Here is a 25910-nt window from a genome sequence, read left to right as displayed (position 1 = left end):
CCCAAAGAAATTTGATGCAATTTATTATCTATCTGTCTTTACATATATATACAAACAAAATTGATGTAGAAAATAAAATATCGTGGATGAATGCATGCATATATGTATATTAAATTAAGATTAATTATTGTAACTGAAGATGACATTTACCTCTGTCTTTTCTAAAAAGGCAGCTAATTCTCTCTCATCGATGTTTCTTTCTCTCCCTCCCTCTGTCTATCATATCAATAAAGAAAAAAAAATTTTTAAAAAGTAGGCCAGTATTGCTCAGTGGTTGAGCATTGACCCATGCACCAAGAGGTTGCTGGTTCGATTCCCAGTCAGGACACATGCCCACACTGTGGGCCTAATCCTCAGTGGGGGGCATGCAGGAGGCGGCCAATCAATGTTTTCTCTCATCAATGTTTCTATCTCTCTCTCCCTTTCCCTTCCTCTCTCTCTCTCTCTCTCATATCAATAAAGAAAAAAAATTTTATAAGGCAGGTATTAAAGTTTATATAATTATTAGTAATTAAAAAAATGACACATTCTTAGTCAAAAGAGGTAAGTTAAAACACAGTAATTCATTCAATAACAATTTTCTAATTACCTTCACCTGAAACTCTTTTGTGGGGAGCCAGGAAAATCCAGATAAATGAGACATAAATAATAACTTACACTCTCTATTGTAAGATGCAACTCACTGGGAGTTCATATTTCCCAACTGAATAATGCCAGATACCTTTCTTTACTGAATATTTGGAGAACAATTTAATACGTGTCCAGTGCTTTTTATCACTGTTATATAGTAAGTTTCTCATAACTATAAAAATACACTTAAGTTTTTGAACAATTTATTTTAATAAAAAAACATAAAATAGTTATTGGCACATACTAGATGTTCCATCAATTTATTAAATGATTGAGTAGATAGATACAGTTGATGCAATGTGCTTGATATTTATTGAAAATACATATTTATCTAGTCACCTGTACAGTTAACCGGCTGTATGAACCTTATGTTTTCCTGATCCATAGTGAAAGTGTAAAAGATCTGAATTCAGAGGGCTTGTTTGTGTTCATGTCTTGCCTTTGCTAATTCTCTCTGTGAAAATTTAGGCATACAGGAACTTCAAATTCTTTGTGTGAAAATTAAGATAATAATAGTCATTCCTATCTTATGTGACTATTTTGAGGTAATTACACAACAAGCAAAGCAACATGCAATAATTAACTTCCCGTTCCAGTTTATGCTATGATGCTATCCTAAGTAACCTATCATATTCTACTTCTTATGACTAGCTTTTAAGGCATTTTGTAATTAATGCTGTGGCTTATTAAGTCATTTTGTTATCTTCAGTCACCCTGGGTATTTTAAAGGCTTTTCTTAATGATATGCTTGCAGACCTGTATGCCCTTTCTTATGGAGCTCTTGCTCCTTAAAATGTTCTTTCTATATGTAAAGTCCAGTCCACCTTATATTCTTTTAATTAATTTTTTAAATTAAAAAATTTTAATTCTCACCCAAGTACATGCTTAGAGGTGGGGGGGGGGAGAAGAGAGAGAAACATCAGTGAGAGAAAGAGAAACATCCAACAGTTGCCCTCCATATGCTCCCGGACTCAGTATTGAACCCCCACCCTAGGAATGCTGACCTGGAATCAAACCAGCAACCATAGTGCATGGGACTATGCTCAACCAACTGAGCCACTCCAGCTGGCCATCTTAGATTCTTTGTAATAGATGCCTTTTCTGAAGTCATGCTTTAGTCATGGTCAGTATTATGCCATTTGGCTCTTGATTTTATTTTTTTAAGGTAGATTTTAGTTTAGTGGTAGTGTGTGTGGTAGTGTGTGTGTGCCTGTGTGTTCCTATGAGAGTGTGTGTGATTTTGTCTTCTGATTTGAAACTACCCAGGTCAATAACAGTGTTTTCTGTATCTTTGACATGTCTCAGTCTCTCCTACCCTCATCTCCTACTCCCTATAGATTTAACAAGTAAAAATACAGCTCACCCACTTAAATGTGAATGTCAGATAAACAATTAATGCTTTTTTACTATAAGTATTCACAAATATTATATGGGACATGCTGATATTAAAAAATTATTCACTGTTTATCTGACATTCTAATTTAACTGGTGTCCTGTATTTTACCTGGCTATCATACCATGTGCTTTTTTAAAAAATCTCCCTGTGAACATCTAGAACTATATCAGAGAAGTCTCTCTGTTATTCCAGCCCTTGGCCCATCCACAAATATAAGACCCCATGCTGCTGCATGTCTAATATTTCAATCCTGCCCTGTCATGGTTATTGGTTTCTGCCATATCACACTTGCCTCCCAAGCATAAATCTAGAGAAGCTAGTGACATCCATGTCTGCCATGCACAAGAAACATTCTTTTCCCTGACATAAAATATTCTCCTTTTGCTCAGGTACATATTATGACTAATAAAAATACTGTCACTGATAAAAACTAAAGTTTTAGGGGTTATTCTTGTGATTTCTATATTGAGACTATTGGTCTTTCTTGTTCAAAGAACTGATTAGCAATTACTCAAAACATCCAGAATTCATAATGTATGTGACCAAGGGGATCTCTGTATCCAGTAGTTGTCCCCTAGGTTTCAGTCTCGATTAATCACATATCAAGGCCTCCTGAAGAGGAGGGCTCATACTTATTATTTGTTATACAGCTGAGCCCTTTACTAGACCAGAAACTCAGGCACCAGTGATACCTATCATCTGTGTCAGAAATATGGCTTCATTTTTCTAAGTTTATTATGACTGGCCACATGACTTACAATTTGAGTTGGAATGAAATAATCCTTTGAAAAACTTTCTGGAGGGGGTAGAACCTTGATTGTTTTATTTAAGGTTATAGATTGCATTCATGATTGTATTTAATATACACAGCATAGGGAAAAAATAAATATTTGAATAAATGAAAAAGTAAATAAATAGACAAATGGGCAAATGAATAAAGGAATATAAATGGAGTATATTGCCCACGCAGCTGCATAAATATGTATTCAACAAATACTTAAGCAATGTCCCTGATATTGGGAATTACATTCAAAAGGTGGTCACTATTCTTCTTCGAATTCAGCCTCCAGCTCACATGCTTCTTCAAAGGCCAAAACCATTTTACTTTTGGCTCATGCCATAAAAATATCTGGCAGCATAATGCTTCCCCTTTTTAGGAACAATTTTGGGCCTTAGCTAGGTCCATCAGGGTTTGTAGAAGTCTTGAATTTTCTGTATGTTATGGCAAAACTTAAGATCTTCCTGGGACTTGTAGGGTTTCCTTTGTTATTTCCTGTGTGCCCATGAGAATCATCTTGACCTCCCAGATCTTCTCACATTTAGGACCACCCAGGACTATGGTCTTCCTAATCCATTCCCTAAATCTTAACCATGCCATTTTTTTCTGGAGAAAATTTTTGTATATATAGTATTTGATCAGCTAAATTTACTCAGTGAACTCCACATCATTTCCTTCTAGTAGATGGTCTCCAAATCAAGCTGCAGTTTTCCTCTCCTAGCCCTTAGTTTAGAACCCAGATTGGACACACTTCTTATCAGCAGGCATTGCTTGTCACCACAGACTTATATTTGAGAAGTATAGTTTAAACTCACCCATTGCACCCTCTTCCGTAGAGACTCTGGTTTTCTCCCCTGCTGTTTCCTTTGATCCATAATCTCTATGCTAGTGCTGGCTAAAATTCCCACTCCAAAAGCAATGATTATTTTTTAAAAGTCTCCAAGTAATGTTTTAGGTGAAGATTCTTCAAAACTCTATTGCTAATATAAGCAGATATCTGGAAGGATCTTCTGGTTAGAAGTTCATATCTTGTATCCTCCTAGTAATTTTATTCTATATGGCCCTTTCTTAAACCTGAATAATAAATGGTTAGAGCAATTCCCCATGAATTTTATTTTTCACCCTCAGGGTTTTTTCACCTTCTGTTATTCATGAAAATGAACTAAATTACAGCAGCCTCTCTCCACCTAGGCCTATATTATAGGATATTTATAGTCATGGACTTTTGACCCCAGCGAAGGCACCAATAATTGATAATTAAAAGCAAATATGGGCCAAAATAACTGACTTATACCCCTAACCTGATGGGTCTAATTTGCTATTATTTCTTTGGGACCTCTGGTACTGTTCTGGCCAGGAGAGGGAAGAGAGGAGAAAAGCTGGGCCTTAGGTACAACAGCAGAGGGAAGAGCACTTAGTCCATCATAAGCAGTGGATCTCTTTAATAACAATGTCCTGGCACTTCCCGGTGAATTTTTAGACCTAGTTTTATAGAACAAAGTCAAAACTCAGACTCAATAAGATCTTTAAAAATACAGTCATCCCTTGTTTATCTGTTCCAGACTCTGTCGGTTGCACCTGGCGTTGAAGGATTCTTGGGGGGCTCGAATACATAGGCCTACAGTCCATATGTACAGTAATTTTAATTTTAATTGTAATACAGGGTGTATAATTAACTCAGACAACCGAGCATGTGCTGTATCATTTTCACTGTCTCAATTAACTTTTAATGAATATATTTGAAAAAAAAACATGATAGAGTGAAGCTGTGAAAGTCAAAGCACAAAGTGGCGAAGGATGACTGTACTCTATATTGTCCTCTATAGCTCCTCCCATATATATAAATCTCAACTTAAAATAGTACTCCTATTCTACATGGTTTACCTGAAGTGATTTTTTTCTCTTTCTGAATATGAGACTGTGTTTTTTTCCCAATGGCTTCTTCCTGCCTTAAGGTACAAATTCCTGCTATTTTTGTCCATATTCCCACCTCCACTAAAAATTACCAGTAGTGAGAGCCTTAGAGGTCTTTGGATCAGTGTGCATACTATTCCTTCTCCTCAAATGACTTCCTCACCCTGCTTCACTGGGCTAATTCATATCTCAGCTTATACAACTCTTCCCCAGGAAAGCCTTTCCTTCCCTAGACATACTATATGACTTCCCTATTTATATCAAATATGTCATACAACATAACTCACATCTATTTTTCCACAAGATTATAAGCTGTATGATAGCAGGTACCAATTTTTGTTGCTTCAAGTTGAATTTTTAGAACTGAGCCATATCTTACAAATACCCAGCACTCAAAAAATATTTGTAAAATGCATGGATAGATGAATGGGTGGGCAGATGGATGTATATAAAGGTCTCATGTAATTTATCCATTTAGTTGGCGAAGTTGTTTGATTTGTTAAGAGAGGCAGAAGAAGACATTTAACATTATACAGACTACTGTTAAAGAAATGCAGGCATTGCTAGCAAATAATTAAACAGATGGACTTAGCAAAATGAGTATTTGTGTGTGTGTTTTACTTACCAGCAAATGTTTGTGCATTTTTGTAGGAAAAATTTGAAACTGAATTGAAGTATAAAATGACAGTTAATGGAAAAATCGCAGTGCTTTATTTGAAAAAATCCAAGTAAGTGTCTTTACTTTTGATATAATCCTTAGCAACAGCAAGTTAGCATGTGGGAAGTGTGCTGAGTTTGTTATCACTTATGCCTCACATAAACCTTGACTAATCAGCTTTTGCTCTCAACTTGCCTAAGAGGTTAATGAATATTTATTCCTACTGAAGTAGAAAAGCATTGGGTAAAACAACAGTTGACTAGTATTTTGATACTTGTAGTAATAAAAAAATAAATGAGGTGCAAGCAGAGATACATTTTTTTCAAATTTGATGAAATAGCTATAGATTTTTAACTTTTCCCCTACATTATTTCTTTTTAGTATTCTAAAACCAAAAGATTAGATTTTTAAAACAATTTGAAACCATTTTTATTAAGAAAAAAATAAGACATATATAAGTTAAATAAAGTCTAGGGCCAAGAATCAGTCAGTGGTAAAACCAGAGTTGGGCTCTCCTGATTTCAACACCAATGCCTTTTCTACCTAGGTGTCAACTAACCTGTCCATTTCTCTCATAGGTTACATTGGACTCTTATTCCTATTTTTTTTATCCAGTTCATCAAAATTCAACATTGCTTTTTAAGTTTCACTGCCTGAGCTCTCATGCAGATCTTGATTATCCTGCCTACACTATTTCAATTTTGTGCTAATTTTTCCAATGTGTGCTTTCAAGCTCTGTTCTATATAGGACAGGAAAATAGACAAATAGACAATCACCTTTTGCAAAATATCATAACTGACTGGAGTTTGGAAATAGAAATAATATAGGCTCATGATGAAGGCAGACCTAAACATGATTCTATGAACTATTTAATCTCATCTGAAAATTAGATAATAATATTTACCTTGTATGATTGTTAAAAAGATTATATTAAATGACTCATGTAATGTGTCTGAGTATAGAGACAACATTTAATACATATTAGTTACTTTTTTTCTCTTTGCCCTAACTCTTTTTAAACATATCAGTACTTCCAAATTCTTTTTATGAGGCCAGCATACTTCTAATTCCAAAACCAAATAAAGACACTACAAAGAAAAAAAAAACTATAGGCCAATATCCCTGATAAACATAGATGGAGAAATGCTTAAGAAATATTAACATATCAGGATGTAGCATACATTAAAAAAATTATTCACCTTGACCAAGTGGGATTCATGCCAAGGATGCAAGACTGGTACCATATTCACAAATCAATAAATATGACACGCCACTTAAACAAAATGAAAGATAAAAACCATATAATCATATCAGTAGACACTGAAAAAGAATTTGACAAAATTCAGCACCCATTTCTGATGAAAATGCTTAGCAATGTGGGAATCAAGGGATCATATCTTAACATAACAAAGGCCATATATGAAAAACCTACAGCCAACATCATACTCAATGGGCAAAAACCAAAAGTATTTCCCTTAAGAACAAGAACAAGAGAGGGATGCCCACTTTTACCACTCTTATTTAACATAGTACTGGAAGTCTTAGCCACAGTAATTAGATAAGAAGAAAAAATAAAAGGGATCCCAGTTGTAAAGGAGGAAGTAAAACTGTCACTATTCGCTTGCAACACGATAGTGTATATAGAAAGCTGGCAACATGATATTGCATATAGGAAACCCTAAAGACTCCATAAAAAATCTACTAGATTTAATTAATTTGGCAAAGTAGGCTACAAAATTAACATCCAGAAATCGATGGCATTCTTATACACCAACAATGAACACTAAGAAAGGGAAATAAAGTCATATTTACCATTGAAACAAAAAATACAATAAAATACCTAGGAATAAACTTAACCAAGGAAATAAAAGACCTGTTCTCAGAAAACTACATTGACATTGAAAAATGAAATAAAAGAAGTTATAAAAATATAGAAACATATACCGTGTTCATGGATCAGAAAAATCAACATCATTAAAATGTCCATGCTACCCAAAGCAATCTACAGATTCACTGCAATCCCTATTAAGGTACCAACGGAATATCTCACAGATGTAGAACAAACCACAAAAGACCCCAAATAGCCACAGCAATTTTGAAAAAGAAGAACAAAATTGGAGGGATCACAATGCCAGATATCAAGTTATATTACAAAGCCACTGTAATCAAAACAGCCTAGTACTGGCACAAGAACAGGCAGATAGATCAATGGAACAGAACAGAGAATACATATATTGACCCAAGACAGTATGCACAATAATATTTGACAAAGGAGGCAAGAGCATACAATGGAGAAAAGATAGTCTCTTCAATAAATGGTGTTGATGCCCTGGCCAGTTTGGCTCAGCAGTTAGAGCACTGGCCTGCGGTCCAGAGAGACCCAGGTTCGGTTCCTGCTAGGGGTATGTACTTCGATTGCAATTTGTCCCCAGCCCTGGTTGGGTCAGGCGGGTGGCAGCTACTCGATGTGTCCCTTTCACATTGATGTTTCTCTCTCTCTTCCTCTCTCTCCCTCCTGCTCTATCTGAATAAAGTGGAAAAAATTTAAAAATAAATAAATAAAAAATAAACAGTGTTGGGAAAATTGGATAGATATATGCAAAAAAAAAAAAAGAAACTAGATCACCGACTTACACCATACACAAGAATAAACTTAAAATGGACAAAACACTTAAATGTAACCCATGGAACCATAAAAACCCTGGAAGAAAATGTAGGCAAAAAAATCTCAGACATCATCTGTAGTGAATTTTCACTGCTGCATTACCTAGGGCTAGAAAAACAAAGGAAAAGAATTAATAAATGGGACTACATCAAATGTAAAAGCTTCTTCATGGCTAAAGAAACCAGCATCAAAATGAAAAGGGTAACCACTCTGTGGGAGAACATATTTGTCAACAATACATCAGATTAAGGGGTTAATATCCAAAATATATAGAATACTTCTACAACGCAACAAAAGGAAGACAATCCAATCAAAAAATGGGCAGGGGACCTGAATAGACATTTCTCCAAAAAGGACATACAAAAGGCCAGGAGACAAATAAAAAAATGCTCATCATCTCTAATCGTCAGAGATCCAAATTAAAATGACTATGAGATATCACCTGACACCTTCCAGAATGGCAACCATCAGCAAATCCTCAAATAACAAATGCTGGTGAAAATGTGGAGAAAAGGGTACCCTACCACACTGCTGGTGGGAATGCAGACTGGTGCAGTCACTATGGATAACAATATGGTGTTTCCTCAAAAAATTAAAAATGGAACTGCCATTTGACCCAGTTCTTTGAATATATCCTAAAAAGCCTGAAAAACCAATCAGGAAGAATATATACACCCCTGTGTTCATAGCAGCACTGTTTTTAATAGCTAAGATCTGGAAACAGCCTAAGTGTCCATCAGTAGATGAGTGGATAAAAAACCTGTTGTACATTTGCACAATGGAGTACTATGCCACTATAAGAAAGATAGATCTTTACCTTTTGAGACAACATGGAGGGACCTGGAGAGTATTATGCTAAGCAAAATAAGCCAGTATGAGAAAGACAAGTACCACATGATCTCACTTATTTATGGAACATAATGAACAAAATAAGCTGTTGACCAAAAGAGATCCAGAATGATGGAAATTGGGAACAGACTGACAAAACTCAGAGGAATGGAGTGTGGTAGGGGTGGGAAGAGATAAACCAAAAGAACTTATATGCATATATGCATAACCAATCTGCATGGACACTAGGCTGGGGAAGAAAGTAGGGGTGTAGGAAAAGGAAGGAGGGGTTCAATGGGGATGAAAAGGGAACATCTCTAATACTTCCAACAATAAAAATAATAAATAAATAAATAAATACATAAATAAATAAATAAAATGTATTCAGGCTCCTATTTTCTAGAGAGTAATTGAAAGAATTTTAAGAAGCTCAGCAGAAATGCTGAAAGGGCCCTAACTACCAAATGCAAGTCAATTTTCAATACACTTTAACAACCATTGGTAACTGAAAGGGCTACGTGAAATGCAGTTATCGTAAACTGGTGAGGAACATTGCTCTTTTCAATCACTTTTACCACCTTTCCCCTTCTCAGTTTAATTTCTTCCTCAAATCTCTCCTCAGACAAGTATGCAAAGTCTGATTACAAAGCAGACATTGTTCCAGACTACTCAAGAATATCACTGGTCCTCTCAGTCTCTCCGTTGTAAGCATTCCTTTCATGTTTGGACTTGTCTTAAGGGGTTAGGAGGAGGAGCTCAGGAGTTAAAACTTTACTGCACACCCAGTGAAGGCTCTCACTTTGATCACTGAACTTTGCAATTAGCATGAGTAACCATGACTTTTTTTTTTCCCCTCCAGGAATCTCCTTGCACCAGGCTATACAGAAACACATTATAATTCCACTGGAAAGGAGGTCACCACCAGCCCACAGATCATGGTAAAATAGAGTATCCTAGATTTATTGTTAATTGGGTATGACCCACACGTCCAAGTGCAGCATCATTACCAAACAAATACTGAAAGGGAAGTAGCATTTATAGCATTAGTGCTTTATTTAGTAGTTATTTCTTCATTGATCCTCCATCACTTGGAGAGTTTGACAAACAACAAAGTCATTTCTTGACAACCACGGTAATCCTTTCCAGCCTTCAAGGGCTCCCTATAGAAGAGTGGGCAGAAGGAGCTTCTTAATTTCATTAAAAGAGTGAAAAATTATATACCTCTGGTGTTTGGAGTTAATGCCAATCAGCTCTCTAGAGCACCTGGTCTCTCAAACTCGTCTATTTCATCAATGGTAGAATTATAAAATTCTAGGTTTTCTTTAAATAAAGTTTACTCTTGACTCTACTCAAAGAAGATGACAGTGTAAAGTAACATAAAGTATATTTTATCATTGCCATCTTTTCAGGGGTTTGTTTTCTATTGGAAGACCTACACACATTCTCTTCTATAAAATTATGGAGTAGCACAGGGACTTACATGGGCCAATACCCCATCTTTCCAAAAGTAGAAAGGTGTACTTGATAGAAGTACATACACATGAAAAAGAGTTAGGATTGGACATTTTGCTCCAAATGTACTAGTCCGATTAGTCTGGTGAAACTCCTTGGATAAATCAAGAAATGACAACACAATCTGAATAACATTCATTTGAAAGAGTTCGTAGTTGTTAGAAAGAAAATAGATAAGCAGTCAAAGAAAGGAATGAATGTCTGATGTTTTGGGAGCTCAGGTTTAAACATACATCTATCAGTTTGTTTCTTCCAGACTGTATTCACCAGTATCCTCTTTCTGCAGCACCGACATTTACACCAACATTGAGTTAGCAATATGTAAGCATTTGGGGTTATTAAGTAATTATTAAAGATTTTAAACATAAAAAACTTTAAAAATGTTTTTATTATCTCTAGGTTGACTGTTAGCATAAAATAATTTGAAAACATTGTAGATACTATTACAAGATCTCAAATTTAAATTTAACAGTGGGTCTAAAAGCAAGCACACTTTTCTTTATAAAACTCCTCTTCTATTATTAGGATGACTGTTATTACCAAGGACACATCATTAATGAAAATATTTCTGAAGCTAGCATCAGCACATGTAGGGGTCTAAGGTAAGACTTCATGAATGGTTTGTATGTATCTTTGATGATGGTGTGTGTGTGTGTATGCGTGTGTGTGTGTGTGTGTGTGTGTGTGTGTGTTTAATAAACCTAAAAAAGGGGGGCATCTGTAATAGTGTCAAATATGTATGAACTTAAATGTGTTATAGAGGAATATAAATTTAAATGCTAAAACTTTGAAATTTGAAGGAAACACGCCTGCTGTTGATAGCAGTTTAGATATTACAAAGCTGAATTTCTTTCCGAGCTGCTTTTCTTTGATTGTTTGCTTTTTTTGTTTGTTTGTTTGTTTTTTTATCCTCACCCAAGGACATTTTTTCCATTTTTTGTTCAGGTAGAGTGGGAGGGAGAGAGGAAGAGAGAGAAAGAGAGAAACATCGACGTGAAAGGGACACATCGAGTGGCTGCCACCCGCACGACCAACCAGGGCCAGAGATAAACTGCAACCGAGGTATGTGCCCTTAGCGGGAACGAACCCAGGTCTCTCTGGACCGCAGGCCGACACTCTAACCGCTGAGCCAAACCAGCCAGGGCTGTTTGCTTGTTTTAAAAATATAAACTTTCCAGGTTTCTCCATGTACCACAGCTTTTTTATCCATTTGTCTACTGATGGACACTTGGGCTGTTTCCAGATCTTAGCTATTGTAAATAGTGCTGCAATGAACATGGGGGTACATATATTCTTTCTGATTGGTGTTTCATGCTTCTTAGGGTATAGTCCTAGAAGTGGGATCACTGGGTCAAATGGGAGTTCAATTTTTAATTTTTTGAGGTAGCACCATAGTGTTTTCCATAGTGGCTGCACCAGTCTGCATTCCCACCAGCAGTGTACTAGAGTCCCCTTTTCTCCACACTCTCGCCAGCACTTGTTTGATGATTTGTTGATGGCAGCCATTCTGACAGGTGTGAGGTGATACCTCATTGTTGTTTTAATTTGTATCTCTCTGATGAGTAGTGATGTTGAGCATTTCTTCATATGTCTCTTAGCCATTTGTATGTCCTATTTGGAGAGGTGTCTATTTAGTTCCTCTGCCCATTTTTTAATTGGGTTTTTTTGTCTTCCTTTTGTTAAGTTGTATGAGCACTCTATATATATTGGAAATTAACCCCTTATCTGATATATCATTGGCAATTATGCTCTCCCATACAGTGGGTTGCTTTTCTATTTTCATGATTGTATCTTTTGCTGTGCAGAAGATTTGAGTTTGATATAACCCCGTATGTTCATTTTCTCCTTTGTTTCTATTGCCTTAGGTGATGTATCAGTGAAAATTCTGCTGTGTATAATATCTGAAATTTTCTTGCCTACAGTTTCTTCTAGGATTTTTATGGATTCACGGGTCACATTTAAGACTTTTATCCATTTTGAGTTTATTTTTGTGTATGGTATAAGTTGATGGTCAGTTTCATTTTTTTGCATGTAGCTGTCCAATTTTCCCAACATGATTTCTTAAAGAGTCTGTCTTTACTCCATTGTATGCTCTTGCCACCTTTGTCAAATATTAATTGAGCATATTACCTTGGGTCCATTTCTGGGTTCTCTGTTCTGTTCCACTGGTCTATATGCCTGTTCTTGTGCCAGTACCAGGCTGTTTTGATTACAGTGGCTTTGTAGTATAACCTGAAATCTGGTAATGTTATCCCTCCAACTTTGTTCTTCTTTTTCAAGATTGCTGTGGCTATTGGAGGTCTTTTTTTGGTTCCATAAGAACTTTTGAAGTATTTGTCCTGGAAAGTATTATCCTAAGCAAAACAAGCAAAGCAGAGAAAAACAAATATCACATGATCTCACTTATTTGTGGAATATAATGAACATAACAGTCTGAGGAATGAGGTAGTCCCAGAAATGTGGAATTGCGGTACAGACTGACAATCTCCTGAAGAGGGGGTGGGGAGGAGATAAACCACAGAACTTATATGCATATCTGTATGAACAATGGACAAGGACAACAAAGGTGGAGACAAGGTGGGGAGGGGGGGATGGGGGAATCAGTGAGTGAAAAAAGGGAAACATCTGTAACAAAAATGAATAAATTAAAATAAATAAATAAATAAATAAAACTATAAACTTTGAGTCCCAATTTTAAAGTTAGAACTTTTAGGAAATGGGTTCTTCTCTTCACATTCTCTCTAAAATCTCTGGCTTGTCCTATTCATGTCTGTCATATCCATTTCTTACTCTGTGCTAAGACTCCCCATGTATCTGTCAATAACAGGATGTCCACACTTCTGATGCCCAGACTTGAATATCTAACTTTTTCTTTCATAACTCCACATCTGTTCCATATCTGGATATCTTAATGAAATCTCAATCAAGTTAGTGATGTTCTCCAAAATCTGGTATTTTTCCAGTGTTCCTTATCTCAATGAGTGGTATAATTAATCTACTACTTGCCCAATTCAGAAACCACTTAACTGACTTATTGCCTCTCAGGTACCCATTTTCAATCCATTATCAATCCCTATTGATTATATGTTCTAAATATTTTCTGCAATTATTCACTACATTCTCTCTTTGCTACCACCTCTTAGTCCTAACTACCAAGATCTTTATGCAGAACATTACAATGAACCACTGAATTTATCTCTCCACATCACCTCTTGTCTTCTAATTCGATGTATACTTAATCCATTTGCCCTATTATATATTCTTGTGCTTTTCTTCTTGGCAATTATCTGTTGTAATGATGTATATTATATATGTCATATAAGTGTGTGTCTGTGTATACATATATATATGTATACACACACACACATACAGTCGTCCCTCATTATTTCATGCTTCAACATTCACAGCTTTACTCTATCGCGGTTTTTTCACATATATTCATTAAAAAGTTGATCAAGACAGTGAAAATGATACAGCATGCACTCGGTTGTCTGAGTTAATTATACACCTCTGTATTACAATTAAAATTAAAATTACTGTACATATGGATTATAGGCCTATGTATTCGAGCACCCCTGCAAATCCTTCAATGGTCCTGCAACCACTCAACCACTCCTTGTGTGTGGGCAATAACTTTTTTCCAAAAAATCGGGTGTGGTACAACCAAGCCAATCAGAACGTGCTGCTCACTGATTAAATATCTTATCCTGGCCACTGATTAATTCAGCCTCATGAATGTTTGTTTCTCTCATACACGCTTCTACATCGCTATGCATCGGAAGCATCTTTGCTCTTGTTAAGTGTTTGGGATTTCTGAGAACTTTTATCTAAGCCCCACGATGGCTTCTAAATGTGCTTCTAAGCCTTCTGACGATGAAACTAAGTTCCAAAGGAAGATGCTTACCATCCAGGAGAAGGTGAAACTCTTGGATATGATCAAAGATGGCAAGAAAATTGTGGAGGTTGCCTGCCATTAAGACTTGAATGAGTCTACCATTTGCTCCATCCATAAGGATGAAAAGAACATCCGTGCAATGACTACTGTCTCTTTTAACATGGAAGCAAAGTGCATTGTAACAAGTCGTAATAAGTTCATAGTAAAAACGGAGTCTGCCCTAACTGTTTGGATCAGTGACAGCCACAACAAACCATTCTGTTGGATTTGCTGATCATCTGGGAGAAGGTGAGGCAGCTCTGTCAGTGCTTTACAGTGGACAAACCTCAAATAGGACTCTCTTCTGCAACATTCATGGATTTCATGGCAAGCAAGGGTTGGTTTGAGGAGTTCCAGAAGAGGTATCAACTCAAGAGTGTTGTTCTTCACAGAGACGCTGCCTCTGCTGACCAGCCTGCAGCAGAGGACTACGTGAACAACACATTCCAGAAGATCCTTGAGGAGGGCGAGTATCATCCAGAACAGGTGTTCAATATGGACAAAACAGGACTGTAAATACTAAGTTTATATCTATATTCCTAATTTGAATATGCGCCCTATGAGAGGAGAGACTATGATTCTTTTTTATCATCTAGCTTTAGTCCAATGACTAATGAATAATGGGTGCTTCCTAAATATTGGTTGAATGAATCTTAGCTTAGGGCTTCAGCAGAGAGAATTAAGATGAAATTGCTATTATTCATCAGTCATGTGCTTTGCATATTATCTCCTTCAATTTGTATAACCATCCTATTGTAGGTATTATTATTCTCATTTTATAGATGGAAGAATTGAAGCTTTGGAGTTTAAGCAATTCGCCATGGTATTACCACTAATAAGTGATAGAGCCAGAGTCTTAACCCTTATCTATAAGACTCCAAATCTCTTTCATTTTTAGTACACCTTGAGAGTAGGTAAGGCAGGGAAATTGGAAGAACACTGGACCAAGAATCTGGAAATTTGATTCTAGTGCCAGCTCTGACTTGGGTTAGCTATATGATGTTGCAGTGCTCACTTCTCCCCAACAGGTTTTATTTCCTCACAGAGAAAATAAGGGATCTTCAGCTATAATGTTACACTGTACTCTACTGCCATGAGTTTGGAATGTTTTGGCAATGGTAACCTTGGAATCTCTAAGTCTATAGCACTTAAATGCAGGAATATTTTTTAAGAAGTCTGGATTCTCATGTTTTTCAGGGGCTACTTCAGTCGGGGAGATGAAAGGTATTTCATTGAACCTTTAAGCCCTGAAAATCAGGATGAGCAGGAGCATGCACTCTTCAAACATGATCCCAATGAAAAGAGGATTAACAGCACTTGTGGGATGGATTACATGTTATGGGCACATGATTCTCAGAAGAATGTGACCCCACCTGCCACCAGTCTGGTCGTATGCATACCTTTATTTTTATTTGTAGTGCTCTCATGTCTTCTGTCCTGTCTGCCCTGGGTTTCAGTCTTAGCAACTGCAATTTACTGAGACTTTACAGTCATTGTTGAAACTAGTAGGTTATAAAGACATTAAAACCTTATTGTATATTGATTTATTTAATAAGTACTGTCATTAATAACAATGTGCAAGGGCTAGAAAGAAGTATAAATACAAGGCTTACTCTCTAGGAGAAGGCAACTTTCACAGTACTGCAACATAAAACAACTGTGTAAGGTATTATTATTACTTTGAGGTAAAATATCCTGCTGTCTTCATGAATGAACTCATTCAACACATCTTTATTTAAGTACTTCCATAGGTGCTGGGGATATAGCAGTGAGGAAAATAAATATAGGATTTGCCCACAGTGACTTATAATGTGCTTTTATATATGGAATTAAGTTTCCAGTCACAGAAGAATCATCTTTTATAAATGTTTGCAGAATCCATGAGCACTGGGATGAATTGGTCTGAATAAAATAAAATCTCTCTGGGGTTCAACTTGCTGGGTGTTTGATTACTACCAACCAGAAGAACCACTCTTATATGAATGTTGATCTCCTGGTTTAGTTGGTACAGACCTCTTGTCTCTCTGTCTTAATTCCTTGCTAACCATGTGTAAATAACCATGTTTCCATGACATCACTAGTGCTATGTCTTCTCAGCTCCTCTCACTGTTATCCCTCCTCTGGCTGACTACTTAATATTAGAGGCCCTCATAAAACTCTATCCCTTTCCTTGCTTTACCTACACATTCTTTCTAGGTAATCTTATCCTATGCTGTGCCTTACTTAAATAAGAGTTCTTCAGTAATTACTATCAAATATATACCTTCAGCCTTGGACCCACCTTTAAAGGCCAGACTGTTATAATTAACTGCTTACTTCATGCATCCATTTGAATGTCTAATATCACAAACTTAATATGGTCAAAATATAACTACCGATTTCCAAACCCCAAACAAAACCTGCTTCTTCCTCATTCTCCCCTGTATCAGTACCACCATTTATCATTTACTCGGGCCCAAATCTGGAAATCATCCTTGATTCCTATTTCATTTATCCCTCTTCATATGCCATCCATCAGCAGGTGCCGCTACATATTCCAGATCTTTCACTTTGTTTCCTCTTTCCAACTACCACATGGCACCACCCCGCTCACAATAACCACTGCGACAGATTTTCCCGCTCTCATTTCTGCCTCAGTAGAATCCACTCTTCTTACAACAGCTAGAATGATTATTTTATTCTGAATCACATCATGACATTTTTCTGTTTAAAATTCTCTAAAAGCTTCTTATTGCATTCAGTACAAAATCTAAAAGAAAAGTGACCAAGTTACAAACTCATGTATGACCAGGGCCCCAACTACCTCTCTAATCTCCACTATCTTGTACTCCCCATCCATGATGAGTCCCCTATTATGTTCTGACAAACACAAACTCTTTCTATGATTTAAACATGCCAATATCAATTCACTTTGGCATTTTTGTTGCTCATTTTTATTCTTCGCTGGAATTATCTTCCAATTTATCTTCTCTTACCTGACTTTTCATTTTCATTAATGTCAGCTTCAGTGCCAGCTCTTTAGAGCTTTTTCTAACCATCTATTCTGAAATGACCACTTTGTTATGCAATATCACATCACTGTGTAATCCTTCGCACGGCACTAATGCCCATCTGATACATCTATGTTTATTTGTCTGCTGTGAGCTCCTTCAGTACATGGACCATATCTATTTCACTGCTGTATCCCTAGTGCTCAGAGCATTGTTGGTGCACAGTGAGTGCTAATAAATATATTGCTCCCATGGAGGGTGGGAGGTAGGTACACATCTCATGACGGTAGAGCTTAAAGTCTACCTTAAGTAGTCTGTTCTTGTTAATGGAAGCTTATTTACCTGCCAAAAGGCAAGCACTTCTAGAAACGCAACATAATAAATTTTAATAGCTTATTATTTAGTACAAATAATGTCTACTACTTTTCAGTGGGAAAATCCACCATGCAACATGTTTTTGTTGTCTTATTGTACTTTATTTTGTTTTGTGGAGAGAAAGGAACAGAAACTAGGGAAGCTTAGAATGTGGAAAAGAGATTCAGCTCTTTCTGAAAAGAAAAGAAAAGAAAAGAAAGGAAAAGAAAGGAAAAGAAAAGAAAAGAAAAGAAAAGAAAAGAAAAGAAAAGAAAAGAAAAGAAAAGAAAGGAAAGGAAAGGAAAGGAAAGGAAAGGAAAGGAAAAGGAAAGGAAAGGAAAGACAAGACTAGGTGCCATGGTGGCTTTGGGCCCTGCACCATTGGTAAAGGAGAGGCTATAACTGGAACAGGAGTAAAAGAATACTAAACAACAACAAACAACAAAAATACTAGGAGAATGCTAAAGTCGAAGTCTGTTTATTTTATAGCAGGATAGTAGAGAAAGTTCACTGTTCAAAAAAATCTGAACACTTTGGCTTTAATTCCAGCACTCCCATTTATTAGTTGTGTAATCACTAAAACTGTGTGGTAAAATAAAGGAGTCAGGCTAGAATATCACTGACATCTCTTCTAGCTCTGACATTGTGAGCCTTGACTATAGATAATTCTGACTTATTAGTTAGAATTAATATGGTAATCTTGTCTTCCTTTATTCCCAGATAACAACCAATCTCTTATAAAATTACACATTACTAATAAAAGAATGACTCTTGCAGAGACAGGTCTTGTCAGTAATTTTTAAAAATATTTATTACAGAAATTAAATGACCAGAAGATTCGGGAACAAAAGAAGTACATAGAATATTATTTAGTTCTGGATAATGGTGAGGTAACTATATCAGATAAATGTGTGTTTTATAATCTCCTTCTGCCTAAACTTATTAGTTAAGATATTAACCATATGGATTGATTTTTTAAAATCATGACTATGAGTTACTCTTTCTTACAAGTTGTTCTGAACATGCAAAATTTGATATATAATTAGATGAATATAATTTCTTCTTTTGAGGAATGGGCACTTGATATAATATGCATAAAATAATTTTTTGCACTGTAATGCTCCTTTCTTATTGTGTTAAGAGCTCCAAACTCAGTTTCCAATTAAATTTATTTGTCATTTTGTCTTTTGTTAACTAGTTAAATCATTGGGAAATTATAATACATGCTCATAAAGGAGTGGTAAATATAAAGCATTAATGAATGAAATCTTCTGAAGAAAGCACTCTTTTGTAATATTCATTGTTTACCTTCTTCTATAAGAATGTACTTTCATATATTGAGTGTCCTAAACCTGAGATCCACATGTGTGATCTCAAAGAAAAAATTTTGTACTATGATAACATGAGTAAGTTAATTAGTTTAGGCCCTAACACTTTGACCTCTCTTATTATACTAAATTCATTTACTGTTCATATTTTTTTAATGGATAAGCTATTTCTGGTACTGATTTCTCACAGTTTAGGAAATCATGATATTTAACTGAAGTACCTTTAGAATAAGTTTTTAAAACTTTATACCAAGCTAATACTTTAGGGGACAAAACATCATCTCTACTCCTAAAGTGTTTTAATTTAGTAAGAGAAATAAGGAAGCACATGTTTCTAACTTCTAACTTTTATAACTGATCATGAATTATAACCACTGATAAGTAAAGTAAACTGATGTCTTTTCTACTTTCCCATCATGTTCATTTCTATCAATGCCCATTTTTTGTTTTGGTTGTCTTTTAGTTTAAAAAGTATAATCAAGATCCAGAGGAAGTAAGAAAGAGGGTGTTTGAGATGACCAATTATGTCAACATGGTATGATATATTTTATTCAATATAATTTTAACAACCTGCTAAGCAGTATCATTGGATGTTTCTATGGATACTCATAAAGCAGGGAAAGGAAGTCTTAAGACTAATAATGATGACTGCCTCTTGAAGAGTGACCACAACTTTTGCTACTTCATTAAATGTTAATATTTCATGACAGAGACATTTCTCACCTACTTGTGACATTATTCACAGTTCCATGAAGGTATAAAAGGTGTTTGCATGGTTTTTGTTTTCCCCAAGCCCAGTAAGAAAATTCTGACAAGAAAATCTCAGCAGAAAGCTAATCTCAAGCAGAAACAGAACAACAAGCAAAATAAGACAAGCTGTGGCACAGTAGCATCTTTTAACATATTATATCATTGAATCATCAAACAATGCTAAAATATTGCCAAGCCTAATTTATAGCTAAGAAGTTAGATTCTGAGAAGCAAAGTAACTTGTCTAAAATCACAAAGTTGGAAAATGATAAAGATAAAATTTAAACTTTGGTCAGAACTCAAGCCATTTTAATTACAAAATTGCTGATTATGTTTTTTAAACATGATTTTATCATCTAATTTTCAAAAAAAATTAAAAATGATTCCTATATTTCTTTTATTTAAATCTAAATATTTAGTTTCTTGTTAGTTGAACATGCAGTTAGCCTGCTTAGTTGAAATAGGTAGGTCACTTTGTGGTGTCCTGAAAATCATCTAAGGATAGAAAGAAAATGAAGGTATGTTCAATGACCAAGGTCATATCTTGTCTTCTCACCACAAAGATCATGGTGATTCCTCTTAAGGAAACCCAAGGACAGGCCACATTCATTGAGCATCTACTTTGTGCAAGGTACTTGTCCAGATTACAGAAATAAAGTGGGGAACAAAACTGACAAAAATCCTTTTCTTCAAAAAGTTTACATTTTTGTTCAAGGAGACAAATACAAATAGATTAAATAAAGAGTATGTAGGATGTTACTAATTGCTATAAAGAAAAATAAAGCAGGAAAGAGGGAGAGATATTGATGATATTGATTTATCTTGGGTGCTATGTTAAATAGGAAGGCCTCTCTAATAAGGTGACCTTTGAATAGAGACTTGAAGGAAAGAATGGTCCTTGACCTTTAAAGGAGGTATGCAAGGCAGAGCAAGAGACCTGAGGGTGGAACCTAGATTGCCATGTTTGAGGAACGGTGGGAAAGCAATTGTGGCTGGAATGTAGTAAACCAGGGCAAGGTTGAGAGATGACATCTGGCACGTGGCAGTGGCCCAAAACCTGAAGGACCTGGTGGGCCTGGGTAAGACTTTGTTATTCTTCATGAGGGAGGAGAATATTGGAGAGCCTGAGGTATGGCATATTCAGATGGGTATTCTTAAACAATTACCTTGGCCATTGTGTTAAAAATAAATGGAAGGGCCCTGGCCGGTTTGGCTCAGCAGTTAGAACATCGGCCTGTGGACCAGAGAGTCCCAGGTTCGGTTCCGGCTAAGGGCACGTACTTTGGTTGCAGTTTGTTCCTGCCCTGGTTGGGGTCATGTGGTTGGCGACTAATCAATGTGTCTCTCTCACATCTATGTTTCTCTCTCTCTCTCTCTCTCTTTCCCCCTCTCTCCCTCCTGCTCTATCTGAAGATAAATGCAAAAATGTCCTCGGGTGAGGATAAAAAAAACAAAACAAAACAAAACAAAAACTGAAAATTACATGGAAGGAAAGCAAGGACAGAAACAAGATGAGATGGGAATTGTGCCATATTCAGGCAAGAGATGATGATGGTTTCAGAAAAAGCAGTGATAATGAGTCTATTGAGAATAGCTGATCTTGAGGCAGAGCCAGCAGGCTTATGAGGTGTGTAGGAAATAAGAATTACAAAAAAAGAGAGGAGTCGCATGACATGAGGGCTTTGACTTAAAGGATGGGGAATGGGGGAAATAGTGCAGGTGATAACTCAGAAGAAAGATTAAGATTCCCATTTCAGACACATTAGCATTGAGATATCTTTTTGTATAAAGATTTCCAGGTAGAAATGCTGAAAATGTAAGATTGGAGTTCTTATATAAATCTATAAGATATAAATAAAAAAGTCTTTAGCACATATAGATGACATAAGGCACAGGTTAGAAAGCTGTAGCCTGGATTTGGTACTAAATCCAGCATGCTGCTTTCTTACAAAATAAAGTGTTAGTGAAGTACAGCCACCTCCATTGTTCATACACAGTCTATGGCTGCTTTCTTGATACAATGCAGAGGAGGTGGTGAGCAGTTGTAACCCAGACTACACAGCCTCAAAGCCTAAGACATTTTCTATCTGGACCTCTACAGAAAAAGTTTGCCAACCCTGGTGCAGGCTCACCAAATGAGTGAGTGTAGATAAGTAGAAAAATGATGCAAAGACAGATGGTTGAAGTAGTTCTCTGAGGAGAGGTGAGAGTGGAGGAAAACTGATAGAGACCAAGAAGGAGTAGACAGTGAGGTAGGAGGACAACCAGGAGAGAGTTGTTCTAGAAGCTACTAGAAACAAAAATCTATCAAATGTAAATATGATCAAAGATATTAGATGCTTCTGAGCACTGAGGACCATTGGATTTAACAAAGTAGAGTTATTGGTCACCTGGTTGATACAAGTTTTTGTGAAGTATAAAAGTAAATCATGGTTAGAGTGAGCCTGGAGAGAATGAGAGAAGTGAAATTAGCAATAGCAAATATGGAAAAATATTTCCAGAAGTTTTTGCTATAAAGGAGAGCAGAGAAATGGAGCATAAGTTAGAGGTGGAAGGGTCATAAAGAGAAATGATCTTTTCATCCCCCAACCCTCACTACAAGGGTTATCCTTTTTATGCTGCCAGTGGAAATAATTCCATAGAAGGCTAAGCATTGCTAATATAAGGAAGCTGGAAGAGTTTCTGGAATAATCTTAGATCTAGTGTATGAATAAAAAAGTTGTCTTTAGGCTCATTCATGCTTATGGTAAAAAGGGGAGGCATTGGTTTGTTTGAACAGGTGTAGGCTAGTAGATAAACAGACGGTAGGAGTTTGTGGAAGTTCTCTTCTGAGTGCTTCTTGTACTCCTTGAATTTGGAAGAAGGGCATCCATTTACAGTGAAGATTTTGAAGAAAGTGTCAGAATTTCTAAGAAAGAGGATAAGTATGAAAAAATGTGCAGAGAGTGAATGACTTTTGTAAATGCAGCTGGTTTTCTGGAGAGTGGAAAAAGACCCCTCGAAGTTAGCAGTCATGGCTTCAAAGTGAACGCAGCCAGCAGACAGAGCTTCCTTGGTGTGTCGGGGATGGTGGAGGACAGGCATAGTGGGAATTAGCTTTACTCAGGACTAGAGTTTTGTCAGGTAAGAAAAATAAAGCAAGAAAGGAATAAGGAAATTAGGGGAATAATAAAAGGGAGGATTTTAATTTTGTTAGATTTTTACTTCTCTTTTGGTGATAATTTCTAAATGCTTTTATTATATTCCAAACTACTTAAAAAAAATAAATTGTTTGGATTTCTCAACAGAATTTTGCTCCATGAGAAAGCCTCTCACTGTGACATTTTTTTCATCTTTATTGACATAATTGGCATATAATGTGTAAGTTTAAGGTGTTCAAAGCATTGCTTTGAAATACTTATATATTACAAAATGATTACCACCATAGGTTAGCTAACACCCCCATCACTTCACATAATTACCATTTCAGTTTTGTGGGGAGAACATGTAACATCTAATCTCTTACCAATTTTCAAGTATATTATATAATATATAACTATTAACTATAATCATCATGCTGTACATTCGATACCCAGAACATACTCATTGTAAAACACTATGGTTTATAAGACTATAAGTTTTTATCTTTAGAGTAAGCATATTGTCTCATAAGTTTAATTTATTTATCTAAAGTTTATTCTATGTGCATTATAGAGTATTTGGTTTAGTCTAGGTATAAGAATTAGAGGGCCTCTTACTTCCATTGGGACTTCCAGATGTTGGACTTTTTCACACTGCATGTTTTTTTCTAATATCCAAACCAGCACCAAGTCAACCTTGCTAAATTCTGAAATATTGTGATTTTGACAACGCTATACAGCATTTGGGTAAATATGCTTAAAATGAAGTAATAATAATAAACTACCAATAGAAAATTATATTTCTTGAGGTTACAAACAGGAAGAGTTTGGCTCAATAGGACCTTTGCTCAAAAAAAAAAAAAAAAGAATTTACAGACCTGAAATACTGAAATATCTAAGCGTGTTTGTTTTGCTTACGAATGGGAATGCTAGCATCTGCAAGAAAGAAATGGTAACTTCCATTTATAGGCATGTTTAGAAAGAAAGATTTTATAACGGTGTTGTAAATAGTTTGAAAATCTAATGTATATTTAGAATATTAAACAATGATATCACCATTATAAGTAGTAAATGCTTTGCCATTTATTCTTTGGACAGCTTTATAAAAAGCTCAATACTCATGTGGCATTAGTGGGGATAGAAATCTGGAATGACGAGGATAAGATAAAGATAACCCCAAATGCAAGCATCACCTTGGAAAACTTTTCTAAATGGAGGGGGAGTGTCCTCTTAAGAAGAAAACGTCATGATGTTGCTCAGTTAATCACGTATGTATAGATTTCCCCTTTTGGATGCTGTATGGTTTTTAGCATGAAACTTTTCAAAGCCTGAACAAAGCAAGTGATATCTCAGCATATAGAAAGTTAAAAGTTTAAAAAATATTCATTTGGACCTTATGTTGAATATTCTCTCTCTCTATAAAGAGAAGCTAATGATTTAGTAATAATTCATAAGAAGTGTATCTGTTTTGATTAGATGTACAGACAGAAAATACAGGTTTAGAGAATAGCAAGAAGGGTTTATATTTAGTATTTTAAAATAATTGATTAGCTTGAAGCACTAATCAGGACAAACTTCTAGGATAGAAGTGAAATTGTATTCTAATAACACACCTCTAATAATACGTATCTATATTCCTGCTGAAATGACTGACTAATTTAAAAAAAAAAAAAAAAGGAAATAAATCTAACAGTTGCAAATTATACAGAAGTGCTGAGCTTGATTTTTTTAAAAATCAAGAAAATTCTGCAGCTGTATCAGATAGAAGAAAGCAGCAAAAAAAAAAAAAAACGATTTGAAATTACTTGAGTTTTACTTCCTAAGGAAATGGTGGGTGTCATGGGAAAGATTGGACTAGATTGTGTCAGAATTAATATTCTCTGCTGGTTATCTATTATGGCATAACACATCAGCTCACACCCTCCTGACTTAAACTAAGTCTTCTTTACTTATATGGCTGGTGACTTGCCTGGTATGGCTGGAGCAGGGAGGCTGGTTGATCATTTCTCTGTGTATACAGTTTTTCATGTGGCTAACTTGGACTGCCTCCAACATGGCAGTCTCAGGGTTTTGAAAATCTTAGAAGGTGACTAGCTTTTCTCAGAAGAAGCATGCTAAGAGGCCCAGGAAAAAGCTTTAAGCATCATTTGTTATGGCTTGGTTGGAGAAATGACATTGCCACTGTTGGTTTATCCTGTTGGTTAAGAGCAAGTCATAGACCTATCCAGATTCACAGGCACTACAGGATGTGAATACTGCAAAACTGGCTCACTGGGGGTTATATTTGAAGTACAGTTGCCACAGTTCCTTCATTTAGAAAGGTGAGCTCTAGACTCAAGGGTCCACCAAAGGAAAAAGATCATCTTTGGAAAGTTTAGAATAATAAGTTGTCATATCAATTTTTTATTTTCTTGAAGGGCAACAGAACTTTCTGGAACGACTGTGGGTCTTGCTTTCATGTCTACAATGTGCTCTCCTTACCATTCTGTTGGCATTGTCCAGGTTTGTTGGAAGATAAACAATTGGTTCTATGTTTAAACTTCTCAATCTATTGAGAAGATTCTTCTCCTTCAGTGTGTTGACACTGTGGATTAACATTGATTGAATTTCAAATGTTGAGTCTATCTTGCATTATCTTGTTTATGGATGCCATTCCAGAGGAAAAAAACAACGACAATGAAGTTATGAAAATAACTGTTTAAAGGAAGATACCCTAAATTTGAAGGAATCTTAAAGTAATCTGCAAAGTCTCTAAACACATTTCTACTTTTCTTAATTTTTTTGGTTTGTTTTTGTCCCCATTTGGGGAGCTCTATCTTACTAGATAGCAAGGCTTGCCATATTTATTTCAACAGGATGATACAATATTGTAGATGGTAGCTATTAACTTCCCTGCTTGCCAATCTTGTACTGTGCCTTATGAATCTCTGTATTTGGTTTTTGAAAGGGAATCTGGTTTCTGTGGATGGGTGTTATTAGCAGATTTGTCTCCCCACTGGGAAATTACAACCAGCAATATTTTTTTAGTGTTGTTTTATTGCTCCTGGGTAATT

General features: G+C 35.9%; 1 protein-coding gene across 1 annotated transcript in view; it reads left to right on the top strand.

Annotated features, from left to right (window-relative positions):
• Positions 1-25910, top strand: part of ADAM28 (ADAM metallopeptidase domain 28) — a 54548-nt gene that overhangs the window by 305 nt on the left and 28333 nt on the right. Inside the window, exons 2-9 of the mRNA XM_036240689.1 lie at positions 5370-5446; positions 9730-9808; positions 10908-10984; positions 15514-15706; positions 18479-18550; positions 19452-19523; positions 23956-24125; positions 25275-25359. Of these exons, the coding sequence (XP_036096582.1) occupies positions 5400-5446; positions 9730-9808; positions 10908-10984; positions 15514-15706; positions 18479-18550; positions 19452-19523; positions 23956-24125; positions 25275-25359 (795 nt within the window). The 5' untranslated portion in view covers positions 5370-5399. The remainder of the gene's footprint in view (positions 1-5369; positions 5447-9729; positions 9809-10907; positions 10985-15513; positions 15707-18478; positions 18551-19451; positions 19524-23955; positions 24126-25274; positions 25360-25910) is intronic.

Source organism: Molossus molossus, unplaced genomic scaffold, assembly GCF_014108415.1.
Source record: "Molossus molossus isolate mMolMol1 unplaced genomic scaffold, mMolMol1.p scaffold_m16_p_4, whole genome shotgun sequence".
Classification (NCBI taxonomy): Eukaryota; Metazoa; Chordata; class Mammalia; order Chiroptera; family Molossidae; genus Molossus; species Molossus molossus.
This window is presented reverse-complemented; position numbering and strand designations above follow the sequence as displayed.